Consider the following 26,934-nt stretch of genomic DNA (forward strand, 5'->3'; position numbering starts at 1 on the left):
AAACTTATGTAAGCAAATAATTAGAATGAGAAATTATGTTATAGAAATAATAATAATTAAAATATTACTGTACAATTTTGAATCCAATTCTCCTCGCTGAGGTTAAAAATCAGCAAAGAGAAGGCTTTGTGAGATTAGAAGGAAAGAGTAAGAAATAAGCACCCCCAGTATCTAAATGCTTCTACAACAGATCTTTGAAACCCTGATGCAGAGCCTCAACAAAGGCAATGCCTGGAGAGGCGGTGATGTGTGTGACCACACGGCTTCTTATTTGGGGGACCCATGTGTTGGCATTGAGATACTTACCTGTGGAAATGCTTGAGACGTTTACTCAGCCATGTGAGAGAATCTGGGGGCTGTTTTAACTGCTAGCTGGGAAGGAGAGTAAAATGCCCACTGGTTCCATCTAGTTAAGTCAATTATTGCTACCTGTAAGTGACATAAAGCCAAAATGATACACACTAATTTAAAAAATTAAACCTACAATGAACTAATGAAGTGAGTAAATCCTCAGCTTCCTCCAGCTGAGTCCACTGCAGAGCTCACAATTAAGCTACCATTTCCTAACCAATGAAAACCACCGAGCACATCCTTCTTCAAACTTCCTGGGGCCTGGTCTGCGAATTCCAGGTTTCGTATGCCACTCCTCTTTAGTTTCAATACACAGATGCTTCTCCAGCAGTGGGCCAGGAGGGGAGAGATGGCTTGCTTTCAAACCCAAAGGGGACACCAGCCCTGCTTGCAGAGCGAACTAGGTTGGGTGCGGCAAAGAAGGCTCTGCTCAGAGTCCCTGGGATTTGGCTCAGAAACACTGAGACCATTGTCTTTAGAGGCAACAAAAGGGGTTGTTGAAAAACCAAGCTTTAATACAAAGCCAAAAATCTGTGCTTGTCATTTTGTGTTTATTTGGCATTCAAGTATGGTAGTCATTCTCAGCTTTTGCCGCTGTTTACATTTCAAGGAAGACCCGTGGCCATGGAATGGGAGCCAGCTTTTAATATTTCGCTCTTAAAAAAACAAAATAAAACCGTTGAATCATTTCTACTTATATGTCCTTTGAGTTCCTGTCTGAACTTTTGGGGCTGGTGAGTGACAAGTCAGCAGGCTTCTTAACAGGAGAGCCTGCTAACCCTCCTGGACAGTTCTTCATAACGAGATACACATTTGTATTTCCTGGGAAGAGGGGGACAACATTCTTTTGCCATTGGGTCAGACTTTCCTATGCTCTTTCTTTTTTTTTTTTGGTTCTAGTTGGGCAGTTCCTGTCGAATCACAGGAGGAGGAGGAGTGTAATCATTGCGCAGTGTGTTTCGGCTTCTTGATTAACAGTTGCATTGGGCCTCTGATGTATGGGAAAAAAAGCTAACCCCAGCTTGAACACTAGAGAAAACTGCTGCAATTATGTAAGCTTTACCCTAATTGCTTGGTTGAATGAGAGCTGGAAGCGAGGGTGACAGAGTGGTGCTGCTAACTTGGCAATTTGCAAGGGTCACTGTGGTTAATTGGTGTCTGCAGAGCAGAACCATTTTTCTATGGTGATCAATTTAAGATATTGTCATTTGTTGAAATGAACCAATGCCCTTGACTTCTTGGAAGAGGTGGAGGGAATTGATCACGGTAAGTTCTCTGAACATGAAAATTAACTAAGATAAACTGCTATAACTGATATGTGTGATAGCAATAAGTTAAATTCCAATGGTGAATTATATTTTTTCATAACACTTTTCATTTATATTACTATAAGTTACTATACAGCTATATTTATATTTCATTATATTACTTTGATCATCATGATAAATCTGTAAAGAACTTAAAATAGGCATCTGTGCTCTCAACGACAAGTTTGTTGAGAATGAGAAGTTAAGATATTTGCTTAGGGTCAAATAAGCCAGAGCCGCATTATTTTTCAGTGTATCACTTGACTTCATGAAATGTTGACAGATAGCCAAAATGTAATGATTCAGCACTTGAAATACAATAAAACTATTACATATCATCCTGTGAAAAATCTCTAAGGTACTTTCTTGTTCTTCAACTCACCCAGTTCTGACCGGAAAAAGAACAAATTCTGGGGAGTCATTACTGCTTCCCGTGAGCCAAGCAATGACATGTGGTGCGTTCCTCTCTATGCCCTCTCCTTTTTTTGGCCATTAAAATAGATTTTCACTTGACTTCAGTGAAGCCTTTCACTTAATTCTGTTTTGAACTAATTTAGGGCAAACTCTCTTTTACCCATCAAACCTTAACTTGGAAGAGGTTGCATTTCCTTAAACCATTGTTTTGTAGGTTATGAGCAAACCCGAATGTCATCTCCTTCCATCCATATTAAAAATGTTTACAATAATAAATCACCTCAGTCAAAAGTAGTTGTTGGAGTACCTGGCCTGGGTAACCCATTCCAAATCCTTTCTTAACCAAATTTCTGAAGACCCAATAAAAGCTGATAAACAGAAAGTAACTATAGGATCCTAAGAAATCCCAGTTAGCCAACCAGATGTCTGAAGTATAACTCTCTGTGAATAACGTCGACCTGCCTGGGTCCATAAAGAGCCTGGTGGCTCCTTACTCCTAGAAGGAGTTAGTTATTCAATAAATATTTGTTGATGGTAAAAAACATGACTGGAAATGTTTCTCTTTGGAATTTTATTTTATTTTCCCAAACATCTTTACAAATGGACATTTTGTGGAATGTTGAATATAAATATTTAAGAGACTCATAACTCTAGTTCTGAGCACTTCCTCCTTCCAACCTTTTGTTTGTTTTGCAGTGAGAATGTACAGTAATCCATTTCAGACTCTGGCTTTTGTGGATTTAGACAAGGCTCCCCTGGAGGAAGGAATGCCAGGGCAAGAATCAACCAGATTGAGATCTTTGTGCCTGGCAGTCTGACATCACTTGTAAACTCTGCCAAAATTCCTTTGGAAGCAGATGTTCCTAGAGGGGGAATGGTAATCATTTATCCTGTTACATTTGTTCAATAAATGCTGATTCGTGGGAAACCCAAGGATTTAGGTTATGGTTATGAACAATTCACTAGGGATGTACCTTTCAGAGAGCATAAACATGATTATTCCAAAACATTTTTTCCTCTCTCCCAGCATTTCTCATGTGTTAATTCAAGCCTTCCCATCTACTTATAGTCATGGAGGAGTTGTCATTTATTCGCCTCCCTTCCCCAATGCAATAGCTCCTGTATCAATCTGTGGGTAATTTACAGATTCTAGTAATATTTTCTAATCACTAGTCTAGCATAGAAATATAAACTTCAAGCCCTCCTCCTTGTATTTGTGAATGATCTCTTTCAGCCAAAAAAAAAGTGGAATTAAAACATAAAACTCCAAAAGAGCCAAGTTTGTTGATGACTTACAAACAAGGAAAACTGTGGTTCTCGTGTCAGCACTGTGATTACAATGGCCTTTGGTTACTATAATGAATGGGCGTGTATTGATATATGTATCAGGGGACTATTGCCTCTGATATAAAAATCTCAAGATTTTTTACTTTTTTTTTTTTTGCATTCAAGGAACACACGCTATTTGGAACATAAAACTGAGTAAAACTGATATAAGACTGATTTACACTTGACAAATCTCCAGCCAAAAATTTCTTTATTGGCAGTTACTACCGAACTGAATGAGTAATCAACTAAGGGTAAGGAAGAAAGTTCATTCAGGGGTGAACTCTTTAGGTAACTTGTGAAGCATCTTACCCAGGAAGTCTTAGGGTCTTACGTAATTTGTGGTGTGTTCTATGGTAGTGGTGTGATGGACCATTAGAATTTGCTTACTGTGTATTTCAAACCTTGAATTATTTAGAGAATTAAAACAAAAATATATTAGAATAAGTTCTTCTAGAAATTGCAGGATAGAGCCATTCTAAATGTCATTTATAAATCCCACAATGTATTAGTAGCTATTCCAGAAATAGGAAGGTGATACTCTTTTTTGCTTAATTGAGAATACAAGCTTTTACACCATGTATCTGATTCAATAATTGGAACAATCTCTAAGGGCCAGATCGTATGTTCCGTCTATAAAGTCCAAGCTTATATGTTTATTTCCAGAGTCTGTTCCAACACCCCATTGAGACTACAGTGGAGAGATGGGTACTGGGTAGAACAAAGAAATGGTGAAAACAGGGCTGAGTCTCAGCTCCCTCTCTCTGAAGTTGTGTCTAAAGAATTTGATTCTGCTCTTAGATGAACTGAATAATGTCCTCTCTTCAAAGAAATGGGAGGGCAAGTTGATGACCTGGTCAAAATTTCTGAGATAACCTCAAGAATAAATCAATTCTCATAGTTAATCACTGCCTTAAGAAAAAGAGCTCAATCTCAGTTATGGCAAAATTCAACCTGATTTTTGCAGACTCTCTTTAGCATCTGGATATTTAAACAATTCTTATATATAGGTTACCTCATTTTAGAAACCCCAAAGTGAACCCCCAGGTGTTCTCATTTCAGACGCCCTAAAGTGAATTGTGCGGCTGATATCATCCTGGCAGGACATCAGAATATAGTCCTACTAAAAGTTAAACTTTTGATTAAAAAGATACATTCATGGTAGAATAAGCATTTTCTGCTCTCCAAATGTCCCACTCTAGAGTAAGATCTTACTTGCTTTATGTTGTGAAAGTCATCTGAGCCTCACTGCCGGCCTGGGTGCCTGAGTGTCTTTTTATGGACCTTCCTGGGGGACCTACTGCTCTGGTTTGGCCAGGACTGAGGTGTTTCTCAGGAGCAGGGCTTTCAGTGCTGAAACTGGGTCTGTCTCAGGCAAACCACTGAGTCACTTTCTGAGAAAAGTCCTGACTCTGTTATCTGGTATTTTGCCGTCTGCAGGTCAGAATACAAACTAGCGTCTCCGCCTCTCAGAACAAGCATCACTTCCACGTGGATGGCCTCCTCAGCCTCCCACTTCCAGTGCTTACTGGAGTCTATTCCAAATAGATCTCCATCTATTGCAAAGCTCCCATTAAAAATTCTGGCTATGGGGGCTGGCCCCGTGGCCGAGTGGTTAAGTTCGCGCGCTCCGCTGCAGGCGGCCCAGTGTTTCGTCGGTTTGAATACTGGCCGCGGACATGGCACTGCTCATCAAGCCACACTGAGGCGGCGTCCCACATGCCACCACTAGAAGGACCCACAACTAAGAATGTACAACTATATACCGGGGGGCTTTGGGGAGAAAAAGGAAAAAATAAAATCTTTAAAAAAAAAAACATCCTGGCTATGACTGCTGATATTTAGAAGAATAGCCTGAGGAATGGTGTGTCCTCCTTATTTTATTTATTGTTTCTGTGGTTATTGCCCAGCCACTTTGCACCAGGCATTGGGTTAGGTGATGTTCTTAAATGAGGGAAGACCTTGCTCGCCATGAGCTTTGAATGGGGTAAGGCAAATAGGTAAATAAGCAATTATTTACGAATCTTTGTCTCTTCATCAGGTCTGGCCAGGCCAAAGCTATAGTCTTGGAATAAAATCTGTTAGCTTTACACTACTCACCATCACAGACTTGTAATTTAGCGTTATGTGAAGTGGTCATATAAGGGATGACTCAGTGCTTTTTTTGGGAAAAAAACACGAAGACTATCTCGGTACTCAATGTTCAGCATACAGAGACCTTCACAATGGCTGAAAAAACATGTCTCTGCCGTTGATCAAATATGCTTGTCTGTAGTGGACAGTGAGAGCTAAGAAGCGAAGCTAAGTTTTACGTGGAGTTTTCAGTATCTTTTCCTAGCCTTGGTTTAGGTTTTCTGGTAAAATTATACTCTTCTTATTATCCCGTTAAAATATTTGAATCTCTCTCCATGAAGGAGCCTTCTTGGATCCCTTTGCAATAGAAGGGACATATTTCTCTTTTCTCATGTACTAACCCCCCAAAGACAGCTTTTTTTTAAAAGACTATAAAGGGTTTTTGGTTTTCAGAGTACCATTGTTCCCAAATTGGCTGTGAACCAGGGAAAAAGTTCTTGCCCTAAGCTTCTCCAATGTTCTACAACCAGACCTACCCCATTACTCCTGACTTATGCCAATGAAGTCTTGGGGGAATGTTTTGGGCGGTGGGTGGTTCTTGGTGTACATCATAGCCTTACTGCTGGGTCTGATGTCTTAGAAAAGAATCTGGTACTGAAAATCTCTTTTCACCTTTCCATAGCTTTCCAGTTCCCCTTTACGAACTCAAATAATGTTTAAAACAAAAAATTCTCCAAGTTTAATGTGTGTTGCTAGGGCAACCAGGAGACAGCAGCAGGAATTAAACCAAAGCCAAGGAACTCAGCACAGCTCCTTGGATGAATCTTAGTCTTAGCTGATGCCAGATCTAGCGGAGGCAGGTTGAAGTCTCCCCAGCCATGGGTAGAGGGAAAAGCCTCCTGCTTTTTGAAACTCCTGCGGGAAGCACTTCATCTCCTCATAAGTGGGAAATTTCTTGTGTTTTCCCTTCTGTTTCCTGTTTGATCTCGTGCCCAGCCTTCTTCCCATCTCAGCCTTGTCTGCAGGTTTTTTTTTTTTTACAACAAAGACAACCCCCTATGTTAGACTTGAAGATGACTAGGCACTCCTGACATGGGTATTGTGAGGATTAAATGTAAGTAAAACAGGTTTTTTGAAAGCTGTAAAAGATTACAAAAATGTTAGTTATTTTTTCCTTATATCTGGCATTTGGGAAGAAAAAATAAAAGAGAGAGAAAGGGAAGAGGGGAAGAGGAAGAGAAGAAAGGAGGAGGGTGTATGGAATTTTGACCTTGAGATGCTTATAAATCTGTGGCAGAGAGGCAAAACAAATGACCTGCAAGTGTACTGGGAGGAGGAGACCTTCACACATGCAGTTAAGGTTGGCCCTGCTGAGCGTCCTAGTTACTAGTCAACTTTGCCTTGAAATGGTCCTATAAATTGCAATCATTCCTAGGGAGACATGTATTTTGTTGTTGTTAAGAAAAAAAAAAAACCCAAACACAGTTAAGAAAATGAATGGGGAGGGCCATATCTTGTCTATCTTTCAAAAGGGTCAAATATATGCAAGTTTTCTCTCAATAGAAGAGTAATTTAACCTTATGAAAACTCTTCTTCTAAGTCAAAAATAGTTAACTATATTTTAAAAATTTTCCATTACTTAAAAATAGCTAAATAATTAAAAATGCCAACTAGTTTAAAAGTATTTCACATTTAATTCTCACAAGTTTTGAGATAGAAAAACATATTGCTTTTAAACTTTGTGTAATATTCCAGTCATAAAAGTAACCCATGTTTATTTTAGATTATGCAGAAAATACAAATGAAAGAAAAAATATTTAAAAAATTTATCCAAAAAATTCATCACCTAAGACTAATCACTATTAGCATCTTAAAGTATTTTCTACAATTTGTCTTTCTAAAAATCAAAATTTTGCTCACATGGACTAAAAAGGTCATCATTCTTCCTAAATTCCCTTTTTCAGCAACAACTAACTTTTTTAGCTTGTTCATTTGGCATTAACCTCCAAATAACATCTTTGTGTGTCTTCTTGTTTTTAAGTTATGGGCATTATCTATGGTCTCCCCATGACAGAAGATGTGAAGTGAGCTCTCCCCTTCTACTATGTTCATGCACACATTCCATCTCGTATCGTCTCAATAGAGTTATGCGTGATTTTGGTTCATTACTATTCCAAGCCTACGTTATTTTTATATGTATGCTATTTGAGGATGAGAGTCAAAACTGAGCTATACTACAACTTTTCCTTTTCTTGAACAACTTGGCAATTAATAATTATCTTATTTTTCTTTTTTATTTCTTTTCTAGGTATCAACAGAGGTAGATACAGGTTTTGTAGGCGTGGATGTTATACAATTTTGGGAATCCACTACGAAATAGAAAGTAAATTACAAATTTTCAAAAGGTGGAAGGAGCCTGGATCCCTACATCAATATTTGGAGGAGAGCTGCCTACTTATCAGGAACTCCCCTTTTGGGCTTTATGCTGTATGCAAGCCTTTATTTTATATGGAGTTGATTGGTTTAGCAGCTAGCATTATCTTATCTAATTTCCTTGGCATAGTCTACTCTTCCTCTAAGGTCTTTTCTCTTTGTTTGGTCTTTATCACTCATGTTAAAGGCTTTTCTCAAATGTCTGTGATACTTGATTGTCTGCTCATTTGCAAGAGTGTGGGTGCAAATAGCTGATTGGTAGTCTTAGCACATGAGCTTTCCCAGAGGATGCTTTGGTTGGCCCCATATCTATATTTTTAGGGCTTTTATTTTGGGTTAGTCAGATTCCCCAGAGGGGGTTCTTTCATCCTTATCTGAAGAGTAAATGCCTAGCTACCAGTGTTCTGTATGTTCAGTGGGGAAGGCTGGCTGGAGGGCCTCAGAATTTAGTGTTTATAGGACCACAAGTCCCCTTGGTACAGCAATGTTTTAATTTCCAGTCTTTTCATTCCTAATAAGGTTGAATAGATTTCCTTATATTTGTTTTTATGTTAAATTTATTTGTGTGTGAGTTTTCTGGAAACAAGAGCCATTGCCCCCATTTTATGAATGAGGATTGTAAACTTCACAAAGGAAAAAGGGAAAGGAACTGACATAAGCTGAGTTTCCATCATAGTTAGGAAACTTCTAGGTGCTTTACATGTATTGTTTCCTTAAATTTAGCCTCAAAGCAACCAATAGATAATGTCAAACAAACACACATTGCCATAAAACGGGAGAGACTTTTTTTAAACTTTAGTTTTATACATCCAGAGAGCAGGGGAGAGTTTTGTAATTTAACCTTTCTTCCTCAGAAATATAACTGAGGCAGATGACATCCCAAAATCAATAAAAGAAAGGCTCCTCTTCCAAAAATAACAATTAGTATACACTTTTCATTAAAAAAAAACATTTTAAAGAGTCAATGGGGGACATTTTCTATCTTAACTTGGTTGTTATCAAGTTATTGTGCCTATCACAATATGTAAGTTGTCAGTGTTGTCTTTGTGGATTGATCTCCCCAAATGAGAATGAAGGAAGGGAACCGGCCTGTGAGGGAGTGTGGAGATAGAAATCAGAGTCAACCCTTTGGGTCTATTATGCACCACAACTCCCCTAAGGCCCTGAGAGGAAAAACAAGCATGAATTTCCACTCGATATTCCTCAAGATTTCATTAAGAACACAGAAATTGGCCAAGAGATTTTTCAAATGTGATTAAGTTAATTCAATTCAACACACATGCAATGCATCAATTCCTTGTTCTTATTTTACCTGATCAGCTGCATTCAACGTAGTTAATCATGCTTTCTACCTTGAAACAATTTTATTAGTTGGCTTCCAGGACAACACAGCTCCTGGCATTCTTCTACCTTTCTGATCTCTCCTTCTCAGCCTCCTTTATCATCTCTGTGCTGATGATGCCAAGATTTATAGCTCCAGTCTAGACTTCCCTCCTGAATTTTAGGCCTGGATTTCTAACACACTACTCCCTCTTTCCACCTGGATGTTTAATAGGCATCTCAAATAGATTATGTCCAGATATTAGCTCCTGAAATTCTCTCCATCCAAGATTTGCTCTTCCGATCCTTCTCTTAGTAATGCAGCTTATTTCCCTTAGTTATTTGGGCTCCCAAATTGTGGTATCCTCCTTTGTCTCCTCTCTGTCTCTCACACACATCCAATCCATTCACAAAATCTATTGGTTCTACCCTCAAAGTATATTTAGAACATGACCACTTTCCCTCTTCCTTTAGTCTAAACTAACATCATCATTTTTGGTCTGGATTATTGCAGTGATATTTTAACTGATCTCCTTGAAAAATCATCTGTGGAGTTTGTTTCTATACATCCAAGAAGCTCAACAAACTTCAAGTAGGATAAACTCAATGAGATCCACGTCAAGACACATTATAATCAAACTGTTGAAAGTCAAAGAGTAAGAGAGAATCTTGAAAGCAGCAAGAGAGAAGTGACTGTCATTTACAAGGGAGCTTCAATAAGATTAACAGCTAAGTTTTCATTAGAAACCACGGAAGCCAGAAGGCAGTGGGATGACATATTTAAAGTGCTGAAAGAAAAAACCTATCAACCAAGAAGTCTATATCCAGTAAAACTGTCCTTCAAAAATGAGGGAGAAATTAAGACATTCCAAGATAAACAAAAGCCGAGGGAGTTCATTACAGTAGACCCGCCCTGTAGGGAATGCTAAAGAGAGTTCTTAGGTTGAAGTCAGAGGACACTAGACAATAACTCAACACTGTATGAAGAAATAAAGATCTCTAGGAAAAGTAACTACATGGGAAAATATAAAATTGAGTATTAGTGTGTGATATAGAAGAGAATATGTCTAGTCTTTGTCCCTGGCTCCTGGCACAGAGCTTCAAAAACCCTTGGAATTTCCTGAGTGATAGGAGTGTCTCTGTTATGCTAATGAGGTAACTCATTGTGAGTCCCTAGACTGCTTCAGGATGAGGGCCATTCACTAGAAACATCAACCTCCTTGTGATTCTATAGTTGGAAATTTGGGCCACCCCAACGTCCAGGAAGGGAAGGGGGCTGGAGATTGAGTTCCATTGGTTTAATCAATTATGCCTACATAATGCAATCCCAGTAAAATATCTGGACACAGAGGCTTCCTGCTTGGGGTGGAAATGGAACACAATTGTATTTTTTAGTTTGTAACACCACTTTTTATTTCCTACATGATGTAAAAGAGAGATACCTAAAATTAATTGTAAATCTATGTTTTTTGGCACAAAATGGATAAAGATGAGGACAGAATCAGGCAAATGAGCAGTCTTTATTACCATAAGGTGTTTGCCCCCTACACCACAGGAGTGAGACTAGAGTGTGTGGAGAACTCTATCAACCTAGACCTGACCACATACCTTTCCTCTTTATCTTCTTGGTCTACTTTCACTCACCCCCACTGATGGCAAGGAAAGGTGTTTGCCCAGGAAAAAAATTCCAAGAAAAGCAAATAAAGTTTCTCTTTGAGGTCCAGAGCAGAAAGCTGATCTAATTGACCCTTCTCAGATATTCTCAGGGTGTAGCTGTTCTCAAGCAAGAGCGGCCACAAAGAGACTTCCAGAAAAAGTGGAATGCCAGAGAAGCCATTTACCTAGTGCCATTTGTGTTCCAATGATTGTTCTTGCCTTTGACATCTTTAGCAACACTCCTCCTGCACAGCACAGTCAAGAGATTGGAAAGCAAAGGAGCCAACTACAGGTGTGATTTACTCCCATTTTACACATGAGATGGCAGAACCAGAGATGGAGAATATAGGTGGCTGACGTTACTGGTTCACTTGCTTTGTTTCTATCCATTACTGAACTGATTAGCATTGGGAGCAGGACCAAAAATTGTCGTAATTTAGCTAGACAATAAACCTCCAATATTTTTATGTCTTTTTTTTTTAAATGAAACAAGCGTAGACATAATTTCCAATGCTCTATGGCATGATAATGCTATTGAGCATCTCTATAGGCAGAAAAAGAGAACTCTTTTTTCAGTGAAGGCATAGAAAGTTCACATTGTTAGGCATGTCCTTCAAAAATGTTGGCCAACTCAAGTAGCCTTGTTACCAAATCAAAGAAACTGTCCAACCCAGGTGTTTCTTATCCATCCACTCATTTACACTAAATATTTATGATAAGGAACGTGGAAAAGACACAATAACATGATGAAAATAAAAATATCATCCATAATCCCTTGATTTGGATCATCAACCTTCTGGTGTGTGTTTTCCTGGGAATTTTTCTATGAAAAGGCACTCAAATATTTATAAAACTGGGATCATTCTTAGACTCTTGTATAATGTGATTTTTTGTTTGACATATAAATATCTTTCATGTTGATAAATTTATCTCTGTATCATCATTTTTATGGCTTCTTAGTATTCCAGCTTACCATATCATGCCATAAGTAGTTTAAATGCTCCTTTATTATTGTACATTTCTGCTATTTCTAATTTTTTGTGGTTATAGACAAGGCATCATGAACATCTTTGCCTATGTATCATTGGGATTTCGAATTTGGGGGTGGGGGCTCCATCACAGCATAGTGGTCCAAGTGTAGTTTAAGGTATCATAGTCTCAGGAGGCAGAACCCCAGGTTTTAAGGTGCCCAGAGAACTTCTCCCTGGGCGTCTCAGTAGCTGATGTGCTCTGCTGGAATGATGAATGTGAAATATTGCCAGCTTCTTCTCATCCAACATGTCCCTATCCCAACTTTGCAAATCTGCCCTTTTGGGGCCACTAAGCCCATAGAGTCCTACTCCTGGGTGATTCCTTGTACCATGGAGACAGAGGCCTTAATTCTTGGAGCAAAAGATTCTTCTTTGGCAGACTCTTTAGATCCAGCTGCTTCCAGTGCTGCTGGTATAGTTTAGCTGCTGCAATGCTACCTGAGTGCCTTAAACCTAGTGAGCTTCCATCATATTCATGTCCTTAGATTTGAGTATCTCTATTTGCTATGTAAAGAAATCCACAAAGGCCAGGGGTAGATTATTGTACCTGGTTTACAGTAATAAGCTTCCCAGAATTTGCCTTATTTAAAAGAACTCTATATCCTTGTACCTCAAAGTGTGGTCCTCAGACAGGTATAAGCGTCATCTGAGGACATGTTTGAAATGCATAGCTCGGGACCTACCCTAGATTTACTAAATCAAGACTCTACAAGTTTGAGAAGTACTGCACTATCCTAGTTTAAAGAGCACCCCTGGCTTGTCATTCTATGCCCCAAGGACCCAACTGAACCTAATGCTAACTGGATTCCAGGTCCACGCTTCTTAAACTTTAAGGTGCACACAAATCCCCTGGGTGTCTTGATGAAATGCAGACTATGACTCAGTAGGTCTGGTTTAGGGCCAGAGATTCCGCATTTGTAACCAGCTCCCGGGTGATGCTAATGCTGTTGCTCCCTGGACCACATTTGAGTAGTAAGGGACTAGCATTTCTTAAAATTTGTGAGACTACAGGTATCACCTGAGGCTCTTACTAAACATACAGATACCCTAGACCTACTCCAGACCTGCTAAATCAGAAGTAACCAAATCCTCAGGTGACTTTGGCAATTAATTTGGGAACTGCTGAGGTAGGGAAATTACAGCTCAATGTGGCCCCCAAGAGATGAGGGAGGAGGCATTGAGACGCAGTGAAAGAGCCCTGGACAGGCACCAAAGGACCTACCCTTGTTTCTTACCTCCAAGGGGAGGGGAATGTGTGAGTTTCCTCTAGAGATCATATCAGGTCAGGATTTGCCCCTGCAATTGATGCAGAGCCTCTTATTTTCTTTCTCTGGTGCCTCTTGAGTGTTCATAGCATTTTCATGGATTCCAAGACTCTGCGAGCACAGTCTTTCAGCACCATTCCAAGTTGGAGCTCTGAAAAATGCCATTCATGAAGTGTTGGAGCCAGACTCACTGATTCTGCTCTTGGTTCTGGAAAGGAATTGGCTCCTTGAGCAAAAACACACAACCCTGCATCGCATGGGAATCAGAGAGGTTCTTGGAAGAGAAATGAGAATGTAGGGGGTGCTACCTCTGTGGACTCTTGACACTGAGTTTTTGTCCCCTGGAACTGTCTTCATTTCTGTTGCTATCATCACACTGACCTCCAGGGTGTGCCGATTCTTCTTTCTCACTAGCTGTACCACACACAAAACAAAACCCACTGATTTATTCATTCAACAAATAACTGAGCACGTAATATTTGCCAATTACCTGGCTAGATGCTGCAAATTCAAAGGATTGAGTGAAGGGACATAAAGTGCTTATAAAAGGGTCTGATATAAAGTAAGCACTAAAATATGTGAGCTATTAGTATTCTCAAATTCATCTCCATATTGATTATAACAAGCCTTTCCATTAAAAAAAAGTCCTGTCCCCCAAGGAAGGAAAAGGTGGGATATTTTGCCTAATACCCAATCAAGGGGTCCTGCTCCACACTGCAAGTACTCACTTGTCTTTCTCCTTTGAACAGAATGACTCTATGTCGCTTTGGGAAGAATTCATTGAAGCAATGAGTAAAATACACAAGATATAGTGTTTTTAAAAACATTTTTTAATGAAGAAATAATTCCATTCCAAAATATAGACACACAATTAAATAGTTTAATCACTTCAAAATATAACATGTCCCCAGGAGGTTCCAACACACACACACACACACGAAACAATACGTAACAGCAATACAAAAAACCCATACAATAGTAGTTTTGTTACAATACCAATGAATATTGTGAAATCTTTAGTGTCTCTGAATTGGTTATTTCGAATGGTGTCAAATTACAGTAGTCATAATTAAAAATGTCTTACACTTAATTAGCCTCAAGAGATAACGCTTCTGATTTTTTTTTCTTCTCTTTTTGGTTCAAAAGTAAAAATGCCCTTTCTTCTGAGGACACAGTGGAGTTCTTGTTTGTGGCTCCTTGCGCGGAATTGACCCAAGGTGGTCGCAGCAACCGAAGGTTGCCGTATTTACAAGGTCTATCTACAGTTAACGGCGAAGAACTAAGAAGGGTGGACAAAGATGATCAAAATAAAAGCAGACATCAGTGCTAAATTATGATGCAACAGTTTTGGCTCATGCATATAAGAAAATACATAGTATATCACACGACAAAGGCCACACTCTTATGCAATTCAGTTCACATTACTACTTACAAATGAACCTTCCCTGCCTTAAAGTAGATCGTTCGAGAATCCATTTTTCACAATCTCCAGCACATCTCCCTCTGACCAACCAAACTTACCCCGACTTCCGTCCTGACCAATCACAACCGATTCCTGAATCCCATACAGTAGATTTCACTCTCCTCCCTCCCTCTAATAACAGGGTGCTGTGGGGGAGGGTTGGCTGTGTTAGACCAGTGCTCATTGATAGGCCATCATCTCTGATGGAGATGGATGTGCAATTCATTGTGGAACAAGAAAGAAACAACCCCCGCAAGATATAATTGTATCTAAAGGACAGGACAGGTGAAACTTGCTGGGTTTGCACTTAGAACAGGCCCCAAAAGTAAATTTGGAGGGCCAAGGAAAGAAACCCACCAAAAAACACAAAAACCCAAAACAACACACGCCATTTTGTCTCGGTTACAGGACAGGGGTGCTTGAGTCTGGTCTCAGTGCTGACGTGGAGCTAAGAGAAAGAAAAGGTGGCTGGTTAGTCAGGAATTTGTCATTGGCAGCAGTTTCCAGAGTCCTTGCGATGGCTTTGTACGATGGTATCAACAACCATGTGATGGAGTTGGCAATGAAACCTATGACAGGGGGAAGGTTATCAGCAAAACAGTTCAAACCTTAGACAAATGTTTTGATGTAGAAACACAAAATAACAACAGATGTCAGCTCAGTCCAGTCAGTGGCTGAATGCCACTTGCAGGGTCAGAGTTCCAAGTTCAGGAACTACCCGGCTATGATTTGGAGCTGACAGCAATGTAGGTAGCTGAGATGTAGTGGTTCTAAGTACCGAGTATGAGGCACGAGGGGCCACTTGCTCCATCTAGAGAGGTATGGTTTCACAGAAGATGGGCAGTGGAAAGGAGATGAACATTAAGATATATCAACAGAACCCGCAATAAAATCCATCTGTGCAAAGAAATCTGAGAAGTGTGTAGTTGTGCCACTTTGGTGTCAGCCTGTCCTCAGGGACATTTGGCAGGCTGGTTCTTGGGAGGGACTCATGATGAAGCACATCAATGGACAGAATGGGCTCCTTACTAACGCCAACCAAGAGCTTTACTATCCCCAAGGCAAGCAGTTCTGTTCCAAAGGGCAGTCAAGGAGATGATTTCCGAACAAACGCAGAGATGAGAGCATCTTAGAGCCCTCCGGAGAGGGAGTTAGAAGATGTCAGGGTGTCTGTTCTCAGCTGGGCACCCACCTACTGCTGACTATGTGGGCTGGGAGAGGGTTTTTGCCAGCCCTGGAAGCAAAATCAAATTGCTACAGCTTTGAGGTTGACTCAGAACCTTTCTTGCTTATTCTGAATAGGGCCTTTTCAGAGATTTTATTATATGATTTTATTCTAAAGCAGTGGTTCCCCACCTTTAGTGGGCATCAGAATCGCCTGGAAGGCTTAATGAAACACAGATTGCTGGGCCCACCCCGAGTTTCTGATTCAGTAGGCCAGCGTTGGGGCCCGAGAATTTGCGTTTCTAATAGATTCCCAAGTGATGCTGATGCTGTTGGTCGAGGGAACACACTTTGAGAATCATTGTTCTAAAAGGATGGTCTCTTCTTTCTTTTAAAGGAGAAACAGGAATTCCAGAGAAGCTGCCAATTTGAGTATGTTGCAGGATTTTTACTTCATCGAATCTTGAGACAAGTGGAAGATTAGTTTTTCATTTCCCCGGAATCCCTAAGAGAGGTCTTTAGTGCTCCCCAAAGAGGGGCCTCATAAAGGATCATCAACAGAGTCTTTCATTCTCCCTTCTTTGACAGTTCTTTCACACATCAGCTTTTTGCTGAGTGCCAAATCCCAATGCAACTTAGCAGAGCCTGTTTCCTCTCACATGACCACAGAAGGCTGCATGCAGAACACCAGGTAGCCAGCTAAGGCAATAAACATTCAGAAATAAAAGGAGAGCGAACTTTTGCAAGCGCACTTTAAGCCTGTACATTTAAAGCTGAAGGCCTCCAAACAACCTGCTGGGGAACTCGTGGATGAGAGGTGCTGTTAGACACATGCTCCCTAAAGCTAAAACGAGAGGAACAAGACCACGGAAGAGCAGAGATAGCTTTAGTCCGTTTGGGGATCTTATGGCACCTGTGGTTTATAAACAGCTTTAGTAACGAGTATTTCAAAACATAGTTCACAGTTTTTAAGAAGATCTGTGCTGATTTTAAAAACTAGATTCTATATAATTTGAATGTTGCCTTTTTTTGAATATGATATCTATTTGGAAAAAATATTTACACTAACTTCTATGGCTGATTGGTTAGAGGATCTTGAAAGAAAACAACCCCAAGTTGTAAAGAAACCCCAAAGACTGGATTATCCTGGTGTATTTGGTTCAAGTCACTGCTCGCAGAGACTTAGAGACAACTGCAGACCGTGCAGGCCAAGGCCCCTTGTTGGCTTCTGGGCTCTGAGTCTGTACACTCAGGAACCAAATCCTTCAGGGTTAGTGAATAATTGCAAGTGGTTGTTTTTTCCCAATTGCTGTGGAAAAAAATGTACAGTGTATAATAAACTGTTTTGCTAAAATCTGAAACAATTCAGAAATCAAACTTCTAGCTATAAACAGTATTAATATTGTAATTGTAAACTGAACAGGTTCAATATCATGTGCAAAGGTTTAAAATGCCTGTTAACACTGCCATCGTCACAGCAGCAGGTTTTCAGCCTTTTTTTTTTGAGGGATGAGCCATGTTACAGGAGATGTAGCTGATAAGTTAGCTTTGAACAGAAGTCTTTTTTTTTTTCCTTCTCAAAACACACACCTATGAACTACAAATCTTACAACAAAAAGTTGGCTGCACTATAGCCGGCAGAACACATCTTTAGGGGTGGGGTCTGTCGGGAGCAGCTGCGTGTGGTGGTTCCTCTCTTCGGTGAGCTTGCTGCCAGGCTGCTGTCTTCTCCTCTGTGTGGGTGGGTGCAGGGCTCTCCTTCATCACCAGCTTTCATGTTACTTTCATCATCTGTCTGACTATAGCTTGCCTGGGAATAAGGAACGTGTGATTTTTTTTTTTAAAGATGAAAACTGTTTTCTAAATTAGGGTTATGAAGCTTTGGAACCCCCCTTTCCCCCGACACACACACACACACACACACACACTTGCTCTACTCCCTTCCTATGATGATCAGGAATGAATGTCGTGGGACATTGTGTGCTATTGCACCTTCTGAAAGAGAGGACAACAATCCTCCATGTTGAGTCTCTTGCTTAATGGGCACCTGAGGCATCTGGAGGGTCAAAGCAATGCCAACAGAAATATCTGTGTTATCCTTTGAAGAAGGAGAGGAGAGCACTGACTCATCTTTAGAATGCCATGCTAAATTTTTTAAAAATCCACTTTGATTGTCCAATTCCTTAATTTCTGAAGTTAGGATGTGGCTGGCCAAGGAGAGTGGTGTACCATGTGGCCAGAGGGATGGAAAAGGGACAAATCCAAGATTTGAGTGGGCCAAAATGGAGTTTTGGTGGACTCTAAGTTGACTGCTAACGTTTATAGATACTATTTCTTCAAAAGTGGCTAGTTGAAAAGGTTTTACTCTGCTCTCTCTTGTTAGCATGCTGATAAGTACATATTTATCTTCAAATAGGCCTAAAGCTCTTTTGGAGCAGAGGATGGGTCTTCTATGTCTCTGGTATCCCACCTTCTGCCCTTTACCTATGTAGGGCTCTGCCCTTGTGTGTGCATAATTGACTTTGACCTGATAAAGTTGGCTTCAGGACCCTTGGATGGGAGAAGCATATACTTTGAGATAATTTCTGGTCTTGCAGCATAGTCAGAAAGTCCAAACAAATAGATTTCAATAGTATAAACTGTTCTAAAGTTTCAGCTGTATTTCTTGGCTGCATCAAGAAAAACCATAGTGGGATAGAACTAACTGCAAAGATGAAACGCCACTAGCTTCTGCTGTGTTCCATCAAGTTTTAAAGGAATTTTGCCTGATTTCCTGATTTAGTGACAGGCTGGTTCTGGTTTAGAGTCCTGTAGGATGCCAGCGAGATAGGTACACAATGCAGTAAATGGCAGAGGCCACAACTGTTTCAACTTTTCATTGCCAAATCTGCAAGAAAATATTTAAAAATGGCCTAAGAACGTTCAGAGTGCTGAAATCTTTGGCTTTTAGGTACAAGCGCCAAACGCCATTTTTTATCTGGGTTTATGTCAAGGACATTTTATTAGGCTTTTTAAAAAATATATTTCTCTAAGAACTAGCTACTAATGTTTAAATAATGTGCAGAACAAAAAAAATGATCAAATTGTTGGAGCTAAGAGAAAGAAAATGCTATTAAAGGAAAAGGCTTGCTCCTTTGGGACCAGGTTTGTTATAACTGGAGTGAATATTTTCAGAAACAGCTCCTGGGACTTTTTTCATTGTAGTCATAATGAACCAGGAGAGCATGTGGTGAGGCATCTCAAATCCAAGGGAAGAAAAATAGAACTCAGTCAATAAGACCCATCCTTTCACACTAAAAAGGCCTCATTGCCCATAAAGTATATTTCATAATAGCAATTATGCCAGGATATTTACTTGCTTGGTCTTAACCTCAGGACTGAGACAAGAGGCCAGCAGTGTTTGAGCTAGAATGTACTCTTTACTAATTGTTATGTCGTTTAGGAGATATACATCCTTTTTTCAATTAGCAGCCAGAGTTGAGTTTACCATCAACTGCACTATAGACTTATGGGATTCCATGGTTGGGAAAGACTGTATAACTAAAGGAGATACAAGTTCTTGGGCCTGTGTAGCCAGATGACTGTGAAAGGTGTATTAACTTTGAAGTCTACTGGGGGACATCTAAGTGGCCATTAGCTGGAGCCAGAGAAACCATCTAAACTTACGGTGTATCAAATCATTGAACACATCTAAGTCCTAGCCTTGTTGATAAAAACAGAGGGAGCAAGCCAGTCCTGAGTCCCGGGGGTTCCCATACACTTACATGATAACTATAGCAGCTCCCCAGGATTGAATAGCTTGTAAAGTACCGAGCATAGCGCCAGGCATGGAAGTGTGTACTCCTAACAAAATTATAACGTGTCTGCCACTCTGTTAAGCTCTTTACAAATTATATCCCAGGGAGGACAACTCCTCTATGAAGCAGGTGTTATGATATATGTTGTACACAGAGGACGGAGGCCCATAGAGGTTTAATAATTTGTCCAAGGTTATGCTGCCAGCATTTGGTGAAACTCTTATTTGAAATCAGGTCTGTTAGAGTCCAGGGTCTGACCTTCAAACCGGTACACTCAAGTGATCCCGCCAGTCAAGTGCCATTCTCCCTTCATGAAAAAATTACTGAGGTTTTCCCACGTATTTAGGGAGATTCTTGGTGGCGGTGGGGGTGGATCTCATGCCACGTAAATGATATTTTAAATGAAGTTATATCTTGCTGAATTCCACAATTGATTTGAAGCAGCTATTCCAAAAGTATAAGGCTGCAGAAGTTTTCCTCTGTTTTGCTTCTTTTGTTTTCTTTAATAATACGCGGTTTTGCTTTCACTTGTGAAGGTACACACATGGGATCTTTTGGGCCCTGAGTACAGCATTACTAAGGAGCAGACCCATCTCTGGAAATGCTGAGCAAGCCTGGACTTTTCCTTCTCAAGTGACAGAGAGGCTGCAAACTTGGAGCTGTTATGGATTGGTAATGTGGTTTCACAGCCACAGAAGATTTCTGGGGCATCTCTGGTGTTACAGAAGTTTCAGTGCCAATTTTCCTAATTAACAGAGTAAAAAGTCAACCCCCAAGGTTGTCTGCCAAATCTCCACTGGATTATAATGAAATGCTCCAAGACCGAGATGATTCTTTGATATCAGCGGAAGGAGGATATTTTATCACAGAGAAACACCTAAGAGAGAGTGATGGTGAATTTAGGTTACAAGTTATCAGAATTCAGTGTACAGTGGCCACGTTTCCTCCTAAATTAGAGGGTACTTACTTGAGAGGAGAGTGATAAAAGGATTTTGTATTCAACCTTGCAAGCTGACCTGCGGGTGACAAAGGACACAAACAAGAAAGGTGACATGTCAAGTCTGTGATGCAGTCAAGCTGGTGAATTATTTGGTTGGAAGCCATGCACAAAGACAGAGAGAGGGAGAGAAAGAGTGTGTCCAATGAATGAAAGTAGCCTTCTGATCCATCGAACAACCCTACGCTCACAGAGCAGTCAAGGAAAACCACTTCCCCCTTCTCCAGGGCATATGTCTTGAGTGGACACCCAGGCCGGTTACATCCTCCTGGCCCTTTTCTTTGCCTTTCCCTTGAAGTCACTGGGCACAGAAGGGAAAGGAGAGAGAGAGAAGGAGCTTAAGATTTACCAGAGATGGCAAAAGCTCCAATTGGATCTTAAGCTATTAACAGAATTTCCCTTCATTTTACTCATATAAGGTTAAATTCCTAATCCACTAAAATAAATAAAAATCTAATGTTTTATATGGAATGGCTGCCCTTTTTTTTTTAAACTAGATTTCAGTTACTTTTGTCACCAAAATCTGGACACTGATATGAGCTCAAATTCTGAGGCCTGACAGGCGCCACTCCCAGCGTGACCCAGAACATTGATTACTTAACCACATCTCTCTCTCCCTCTGTGCAGCAGAGCCAACTGAGATACGTGTAGGAACGCCAGCCCTCAGAGTTCCCGGAGAGACCCTGGCGGCTTATCCAGGAGAATTTCCTTCCACGGACGGGCCATGGAAGTCACAAAAGAAAGAGCCCTCTCCATGGGTCTGTGCTTCAGGCGACGTTGACTGTTTCCATAGCGTTGAAGGCTTTATATATATAGTCACTGTTTTTTTTGTTTTTAATATGACTAGGCTGACATTTTAGTTGCTTCTGAAATGCGGATGTTAAACCAAAAATGGCTAATGGAACATTTGTCTTCAAAGAGGCAAAACTTTTGTTTCATATTGTAGGGGGGCGGGTTGGTGGGCTTCCATTTCCCTCTTGCTACATTCTTCTTGGGAAAATATTTCAAAACTTAATCTATAAACACATGAAAAGTAGAAGATAATTTGTTCTCTCTGCTCCTCTTTCCTTCACTAACAGGGTAAGAGAGGGCCACTGCTGACCTAAGGATGTGGAAAAAGCTTGCCTGGCCACTGGACAGACAGCCTGATGTGATCGAATAACCCTCTGGGACTTAGGGGGCAGCAGGTCTCAACCAGGCAAACATCCCTGAACTCCCAAACTGCCAGAAAGCCCCTGTGGATTACAGGTAAGGGAAACACAAGACAGACAAACAAGGCTTAGAGCAATCTCCATGGGGAAAATGCATCCCCTTTAGGATGAGTTACCAGTCACACGGATTTCCAATTGCATGTGTTATGTTCAGTGAATTCTCAGATGGATTCATATGCTCCAGTATATAGGACAGTCTGTCCATCCACACCCTGCTGAACACAGCCCCACAGTTCCCCCAACATTTTTTCGTGAAGTCTGTCACTCCCTTGCTTATTTATATTTGACATGAGGCAGGCAGTGAGGGAGGCTGAGGACAAATGATTCAAGGGAGGAGATATATTTATGCTTATTCAATTTCCTTGTGCTTAGTTCTCTGTATATATATCTTTTTAATCTATGAGAAAAGGCATCTTCCCTAATGATCTTGGAGGAGGATGGACTGTTAGTCACCATGTTTCTGCTAATGTGACATGGCCTCTTCTCACTTTCCAGGTCAGAATTTATAAGAATATGTGGTGAGTGACAGCTCTAAGAAGTACTTAAAATGTTTACTGTCTAGAATACATGGACTAGGGAATGCAATCAGAATATTCCAGAAAGGGAGAGTGGAAGGAAGGAGAAGCCATCGGTTTTTTGAGTAATGGAAAAGACCCAGCCACTGAGGGGCTGAGGCACAAGTGATGGGTGTTGTGGGCCTGGCTCCATCTACCTGATAGGCTTCATCCTGCAGCTTCTGCTTCAGGTATTCCTCCATCTTGAGCTCATTCTCCAGCTGCCGGACTGAGTCATTTTCATAGTTCTCATCCTCTGGCTGCACATAGGGATCCCCATCTTCTGTAACCCTGGGAATAAACCATAGATGGCGTTTTGGAGTAAATCTTGAAAGTATGAGTGGAATTTATCTGTTAGTTGTAGTTTTCTTGGCACATTTACTTAGTCCTCCAATTCAGTTCTTCGCTTCAATTCACTTCAATTCAGTGTCTTCTTTTACCTAAAAGAACACTTTAAAAAAAATTTTGCAAGTGTGGAGAAATGCATGATCAAGGTATTCCCATAGGCATGTTTTCTATGGCAGTCTGGTCATCATTGGTTATCTATGTTTTTCTAGGTTTTACAGCAATGAGTTGCACTTTAAATGTTCATCAGTCTTAAAGAAGGCAGGCTTGCCTTTTGAGAGGATATATCAGTTTTCGTGATCTGGGGGCTTTTTTTTTAATGGAATCTAAGAAGACTTTCTATAAGGAAAGTGAGCCCTCTAGTGAAATAATGATTAAGGACATTTGTTCATAATTTAATCCTCTTTGCATGTTTGTAGGCACGTGCACCCATGTGCTTTATTTTTATAGCAAAATCAAGTCTCAGAATATCAGCTAATTGATGTCAGGAAGGCTAACACTCTAACCCACAGCTCTTAAAAGTTTACACTAGCTCTAAATCTAAGAAATCTATTTAAATTGTCCAATTCTACTATGAAATAAATAGTTAAAAATGACCTCAGTCACCAACGTGTCACTCCGTCTCCAACTATTCATCTCAGTATATATAAAGCTCTTCCAGGGACTAAACATAAATTCACTACCTAAATCGTATGACTAAAATATTCTCAGGGTAAAAGACAGTACATGTTTAGACAGTATGGATATTAAAATATCCCCTAAAATGAAAAGAGTGGTCAAGTAGAAGTTCCTGGGTTGAAACTTAGATGCCATTGTTCATGTTTATTTATATCTGGACGACATGTTCTTGTTATTTTTAGAGGTTTGGGGCCAGTCTAAATAGGTCTGCGAGGCCTCTATGAACTTCCCCTCCCCAGCTCCTGCAGCCGTGTTGGTGGCTGGTACTGCCACCAGCATTCCAGGCACAGCAGAGTGGGGTGGCTTTAGCTAGTCTTGGGTCTTAGGCTTGAAACAAGGAAATTTTAGGTAACCGCCACGTAAATGCTTAAATACAAAAAGTCAAATAGATATGCATTTACCAGACTAGACTGATGACAATTAGTTCACATTTTGAATAATAAACAAATAAAATAATTCTAAATTATACAGGAAAGGACAAGAAAGCAAACTAAAATGGAAAGCAGCAGCCTACAGCCATTTTAAATGACCCTCTGTTTTGTTTTGATCTTACACTCTGCCTTTTCACAGCTGGCTTTCAAACCACGTCTATTTATAATTCCCCATTATTACTGGTCTTTTACTCACTGCTTGGATTGGGAGCCAAAACACCAGAAAGGCGTCTGGTTAGTTTCTTCTCTGGGTCTTTAAAACAGCCAGTTTATTTTTGTAGACTAGTCTGCAGTACTTTACGCATTAAGCACCATCGCCCTCCTGTACTTTTTCTAATGTTCGGCAATTCCCTTTCCCAGCCTTTCGATGAGCCTGTGCACACAGTTCTCACATCCCCTGAGCCTTGCTCTCCCGACGGCCCACTTGCTTCATTCCCTTCGTTTCCTCCTTTCCCTCTCAAGCTGGGCTCGGCAGGTCTCTCCCAGCTTTGCCTTAGTTTCTCAGCTTTGGTTTCCTCTGCCTGACTCCTTTGAGCTGACCCAGGGTCCCAGAAAGTCTAGTGGGGACGTCCCTGATTCTGCTGGCTCCTGTCAAGCCACAGAAACCTAACTGGGGGAAAACCTTTGCCAAATGTCTTTTGAGGATCAAATTTATACATATTCAACAAGTTGACCAAATTGGATTTCTTTATAATGAGGTTTTCTACATTTACTTATTTCAATTCCAAACGCTTATATGATGTTTATGCCCATTCTGAACAGAAGCCTTTCCAGCATCACCAGCTCCGCTAAGAACAAATACAGCAAATTCAGAAGATAGGATGACTTATTTCTTGTACTAGCCTGTGAGTCCTGGAAGGCTGGGAGCAATTTTTGATACTATTTTGTACACAATTAGCACAGTGCCTTGGGCGAGCCAGGCTCTCAATAAGTACTGGCTGGTTTTGGTTATGGATACTCTCTGGAAATTTTGAGAGGGGGAGTCACAATGCCAGATTTGAATGTAGGTCTCTTCTACCTCTTCTGGCAGAAAAGGAAACTGCATCAACCCTTTCCAAAATAGAGAACTAAGCAACCATGTTTTTGTCTTCCCATTCTCCCTGCAGAGTGTTCTCTTACTGAGAAAATACCCCCAAGCAGAAGATACTCACATGTCACTACGCATGGTGCTCGGGGTGGCTCCACTGTGAAGATACCCAGGTTTTCGGGCATGGATTTGTGCTAGAAAAGCCTTTTCAGAGGTTGGTGATGGAACCAGATCCTCAAACTGAGTCCGTGCAAATTCAGAATCCACATTACTCTCGCTTTCACTCCCTGCCTCTATTAGGTACAATTGAAGAAATAAAGAATGACTTAGCTTTTTTTTTTTTTTCCTATTTGTATTGTGTTCTTTTTGGTTGGTTGTTTTTTCGTTTGCTCCTCTTTTTGCTTGAGGAAGATTGTCGCTGAGCTAACATCTGTGCCAATTTTCCTCTATTTTGTATGTGGGACGCCACTGCAACATGGCTTCATGAGTGGTGTGTAGGTCCACACCCAGGATCCAAACCTGTGAACCTGTGAACCCTCGAACCCCAGGCCACAGAAATGGAGCGTGCAAACTTAACCACTATGCCACTGGGCCATGACTTAGCCTTTTCATGATCAGCAAATAAAGGTCCAGGCTTAATATAGACCAATCTGTCCTGTATAAAACATTAACCAGTTATTGCACACAAGGCAAGAAGTGTTTATTTTTCTCAAAAGGAGAATTGATACCTACATGAATTACTATAAATTCATTAGTTTTATCATTAGTTCTCATTAGTTTTATTCGTTAGTTTTATGAATTACTATGTATCATTTGGTATACAGTTTTGTCTTTTTATCTCAATAATGTTACAAGGAATTTTTGTGTCTTAGTAACTGACTTAATTTCTTAAATCTTCTGTTTTTCCCCTCTGTAAAAGTCTTCATTAAAATGTTGTTACTTTTGCTTAATATTACTTTACTTTAGGAAATACAAACCTAAAATATTACATTCACTTAATATTTCAAAGTATTATAAGAATATAAACTAATAGTACTTGAGACTTGCACAGTAAGAATAATGGTTTTTTGTTGTCATTTGCTAGGGCAGTAGGTACTTGCCATTAATCACGATGTGTGAACTCCTGTCATTTTTATCCTATTTGGTAATCTCAATCTAAAATAGCAGCAACAATTTTCATTATTTTAATTCTTATTATAGAGGCTTTAAGAAATTTAAATCCGGATTTTTTTTTTAATATTGAGGTTTTATTTCTTATAGTTGTTGGAATCTCAATGGTATGACACTGTCCTGCTGACAAATATCTTGGTAGATGGGCTAGAAGGAACAGGTGAGATGTATTAGTAACTGGTAAGATATTTATTTGCCTATTCATTGATTTAAGGTTTTAAAACTCTACGTAGTATTCTTAGGATAAAGATTCTCTCACAATTTCATGCTATTTATTTTCCGGGAAGATCTTTCCTTAGAGATATTGTGAAGGTAAACTTCAGTTTAGCTTCATTCAAATAGCCGTGCATTCCAAATTAAGAGAGTCTAAATTAGTAAATAAAACACCTCACCTTACATGACAACTTCAGCATCATGTCACTTTGGATCATGGTACATGCTAACAGTGGTTATCTTTTGGATCTAGAATATAAGTCAGTTTTAATATTTTTCTTTATTCTTTTCTGCATTTTTCAAAGTTTCTGTATTGAGCATCTATTAATAGTCTTCTCATCAGCAAAATATAAATATTACTAAAAAATATGAATATACCAACAAAATATCGACAGATCTTTAAAAAATCTTTTAGTATCAGGTGATGAGCAGATCTCTAACAGAGACCCCCTAGCACTGACGGTCCCTCTGCAATGAGCAGACAAATGAGGGGACCAGGAACTCACCGGAATTCAGCTCTTTCACGAGAGAGGACATGGTGTTAGTGATGGAATCTGCTGCCACTAGTAAATCATTCCTTAAATTTCTTCTTGAACCTTAAGTGAAGAAGAAATGATAATTAAAAAAATCGAAGCTTTTCCTTTTTTCCAAATTTCCATACCGTTTGTTTATCACTTCCATTGGTATCCTAAAGCAAGACTTCTAAGGC

At 40.0% G+C, this 26,934-nt stretch overlaps 1 protein-coding gene and 2 long non-coding RNA genes across 48 annotated transcripts in view; 2 read left to right on the forward strand and 1 right to left on the reverse strand.

Annotated features, from left to right (window-relative positions):
• Nucleotides 1-25,058, forward strand: part of LOC139045656 (uncharacterized) — a 69,442-nt gene extending 44,384 nt beyond the window's left edge. The window contains exons 1-3 of one of the 2 annotated variants that reach the window (XR_011504468.1): nt 21,224-21,354; nt 21,676-21,844; nt 24,922-25,058. This is a non-coding gene — a long non-coding RNA (uncharacterized lncRNA). Of the gene's footprint in view, nt 1-21,223; nt 21,355-21,675; nt 21,845-24,921 lie in introns of those variants that run through there. The other variant, XR_011504469.1, reaches the window with a different exon arrangement.
• LOC106823545 (uncharacterized) lies at nt 1,258-5,205 on the forward strand. The gene is made up of 4 exons (XR_006529743.2): nt 1,258-1,617; nt 2,769-2,949; nt 3,525-3,652; nt 4,839-5,205. It is a non-coding gene; the product is annotated as an uncharacterized lncRNA (long non-coding RNA).
• The window catches only part of DTNA (dystrobrevin alpha), a 357,744-nt gene continuing 344,795 nt past the window's right edge, over nt 13,986-26,934 (reverse strand). For 14 of the 45 annotated variants that reach the window (XM_070513217.1, XM_070513230.1, XM_014829335.3 and 11 more), the window contains 5 exons: nt 26,732-26,821; nt 24,967-25,135; nt 22,520-22,652; nt 20,567-20,615; nt 13,986-17,612 (listed from right to left, as the gene is read on the reverse strand). In XM_070513217.1, coding sequence (XP_070369318.1) covers nt 20,598-20,615; nt 22,520-22,652; nt 24,967-25,135; nt 26,732-26,821 — 410 coding nt within the window. In that variant the 3' untranslated portion in view covers nt 13,986-17,612; nt 20,567-20,597. Of the gene's footprint in view, nt 17,613-19,566; nt 20,477-20,566; nt 20,616-22,519; nt 22,653-24,966; nt 25,136-26,731; nt 26,822-26,934 lie in introns of all 45 variants that reach the window. The other 31 variants (XM_070513208.1, XM_070513210.1, XM_070513226.1 and 28 more) reach the window with 6 other exon arrangements.

The sequence above is a fragment of the Equus asinus genome, chromosome 7 (assembly GCF_041296235.1).
Source record: "Equus asinus isolate D_3611 breed Donkey chromosome 7, EquAss-T2T_v2, whole genome shotgun sequence".
NCBI lineage: Eukaryota > Metazoa > Chordata > Mammalia > Perissodactyla > Equidae > Equus > Equus asinus.